The following is a 2,563-nucleotide window of genomic DNA, read 5'->3' as shown; positions in this document are numbered from 1 at the left end:
AATAAAAAGAGTTTGTCTCCAACATGATTGGAGAAATAATTGTGATTTTAGTATTTATGAAAATAATCATGATTATTATCTTGACCATAATTTTGAAGCTCTAGTCAGTTGGATGGAAATGCTTTGTCTACAGAAAGGATGTCATTGACCAAAAACAGGCATTCTCATTTAATTTTTAATATCACTATATATACACAACAAAAAAGCAAAATAACTTAAAGTCAGTTTTTCCCAGTACAGCTCAGCAAAAAAAAAAGAATCAAGTTTTTTCTAGCTTTTAGATGTAGAACATCTCCTGACAAGATGCAAAGTGAATTTAATGCTTTAAAGAGTTTTTTTTTTTTTTTGAAAAATGTGAAAATTTGAGCACAACTGGTACTGAAACTGGGATCCAACAGCGACTTTGGGGAGGACCAAATAATGATACCAATATGTCGGCCAATACTGTTGATTTATGTTACTTATATTGAAAAGGGAAAATGATGGGATCATTGTTTATTACCTTTTCAGCAGTATATTCAACAAATGAGCAAACAAAGCTTGACTCCACACCACTGTCTCCTCAGCTGTGATATGTACTCTGCTACATGTGCTGCAGTACACTAAGTATCTTTTTCTGCTTTGTGTTCTGTAAGAGCAAGTTTACATATCAGACAATTCATCTACCAACACTGACATCTGTGATAAGCCAATATCAGCAATTTGATTTATTGATCAGACTCCGGCCATAATTTGAAGCAACATTATTTTCACCCCTTGATGTCAAACATTTTGTACAGATTTTGAGCTCAATACTGCACTACCACAAAAATAGGCTGTCATAAAGAAGGCTCAGCAGCGGCTACACTTTCTGACAGTCCTCAGGAAGAACAACCTGGACAGGAAGCTGCTGCTGGCCTTCTACAGCTCATCCATAAAGAGCCTGCTGACATACTGTGTTTCCACCTGGTACAAGAGCTGCACTGAGGCAGACAGAGAAAGGCTTCAGAGGACAGTCAAAGCAGCACAGAGGATTGTTGGCTGTCCTCTCCCCTCCCTCATGGACATCTACTCGACCCGGTGCCTCAGCAGAGCTCAGAACATTATCAAGGACAGTTCACATCCCAGTTCTCAGCTTTTTGATCTGTTGCCCTCTGGAAGGTGTGACAGATGTATTAAAGCAAGGACAAACAGACTCAAAAACAGCTTCTTTCCGAGAGCCATCACCACCCTGAACTCTCGCGTCTCATGTCTCACACCCAGCCAACAATATACTGTGAAAGATGCAATACACACACTGCCTCATTCACTCTGGTATTTATATTCACTCTTATTTATACTGTATATTTGTAAATAGACTGTTTGCACTATTTCTTTGCACTGAATAGGAGAAACTCTCCAATCTCGTTATATACTGTATAATGACAATAAAGGCACATTCTATTCATTCTAAATAACATTAATGATAAGTAACCCGTGTTAACAGAGTGAAGTTGGGGTCTTACCTAGTTTGGCTCTGGCCTCGTCCAGTTTCTGGATCTGATTCTCTATCAGCAGCATGGCTACTCCAAACGCCAGAACAGCCAGGAGCTGGATCTTCTGCGGCATCATGGTCCGTAAAAGCCCCATCAAACAGCAGGATGAACCATACCGCGGCTACAGGCAGCTGGACGGCGAAGACTCTCAGATCCACCGCTGATCTCTGATCCAGCAAAGGAATGATCTCTGTTTACTTTAAATTTTGATTTATATGAAGCAAATCAAAGTAAATGTCGTTAGCGTTAGCTGCCGTGCGCCATCAGGGCTGCAGTTAACTTACCGTTAGCAAAACAAACTAACAGCGGCTAGCTGCTGCGCTAACAACATTAGAGACGGAAAGCTCACACGACCGTCATTTTCATTCAGACTGGATTCAGCTTGAACCTCCACGACGGCGTGTTGAGACACAGACAGAGATTCAGTGAAACAGCTCCAGGTTGGAAACAAACAGAGTTCAATCTGTGGAGTTTTGAGCTGAAGCTTGTTGCTGCAGGTAGCATCACTGGAGGGCTCTTCTTCTGCTACTGCTTGCTGCTCCAGCTTCTTCTTCTTCTTCTGGTGCTTCGTCACGAGTCACCGCAGTGTTCAAGCTGCATGTCGCCCTCTGCTGGACGTTGCCCTGAAATGCAGGGGACTTAGTAAAGGTGGTTTTAAGACCAAAACTGTTCAACAGATATTTAACCCTCCTCTTGTCTTCATTTACAGGCACCAAAAATATTGTTTTCTTGTCTGAAAAAAATCCAAAAATTCAGCAAATTTACAAAATTTATGAAAATTTGCAAAACCTTCAGGAAAAAAATTCCAATAATTCCTTAAAAGTTTCCCTTGAAGGTTTTATTTAAAAAAAAAAAAAATAAACCCCCCAAATTTGGCAAGAAAATTCTTGTAAATATTTTCAAAAAATTTGTAAAAATCTTCCAAAAAAATCCTGAAAATATCTAAAGTGATTACATATATATCAGTAAAGCTTCATATATTTTCTTTAAGAATCTTCATAAAAAATCATCCAAAAGCCAGCGAAATTCGCTGGATTTTGGTTGATTTT

The 2,563-nt window shown here is 39.3% G+C and overlaps 1 protein-coding gene across 1 annotated transcript in view; it reads right to left on the bottom strand.

Moving 5' to 3' along the window:
- Positions 1 to 2,066, bottom strand: part of hs2st1b (heparan sulfate 2-O-sulfotransferase 1b) — a 13,863-nt gene extending 11,797 nt beyond the window's left edge. Inside the window, exons 1-2 of the mRNA XM_023292190.3 lie at positions 1,799 to 2,066; positions 1,485 to 1,681 (exon numbers count right to left, since the gene is read on the bottom strand). Coding sequence (XP_023147958.1) covers positions 1,485 to 1,608 — 124 coding nt within the window. The 5' untranslated portion in view covers positions 1,609 to 1,681; positions 1,799 to 2,066. The remainder of the gene's footprint in view (positions 1 to 1,484; positions 1,682 to 1,798) is intronic.
- Positions 2,067 to 2,563: the final 497 nt, after the last annotated feature.

This window comes from Amphiprion ocellaris, chromosome 2 (genome assembly GCF_022539595.1).
Source record: "Amphiprion ocellaris isolate individual 3 ecotype Okinawa chromosome 2, ASM2253959v1, whole genome shotgun sequence".
In the NCBI taxonomy this organism is placed as follows: Eukaryota; Metazoa; Chordata; class Actinopteri; family Pomacentridae; genus Amphiprion; species Amphiprion ocellaris.
The sequence above is the reverse complement of the archived record's forward strand: the minus strand, read 5'-3'. Positions and strand labels throughout refer to the sequence as shown.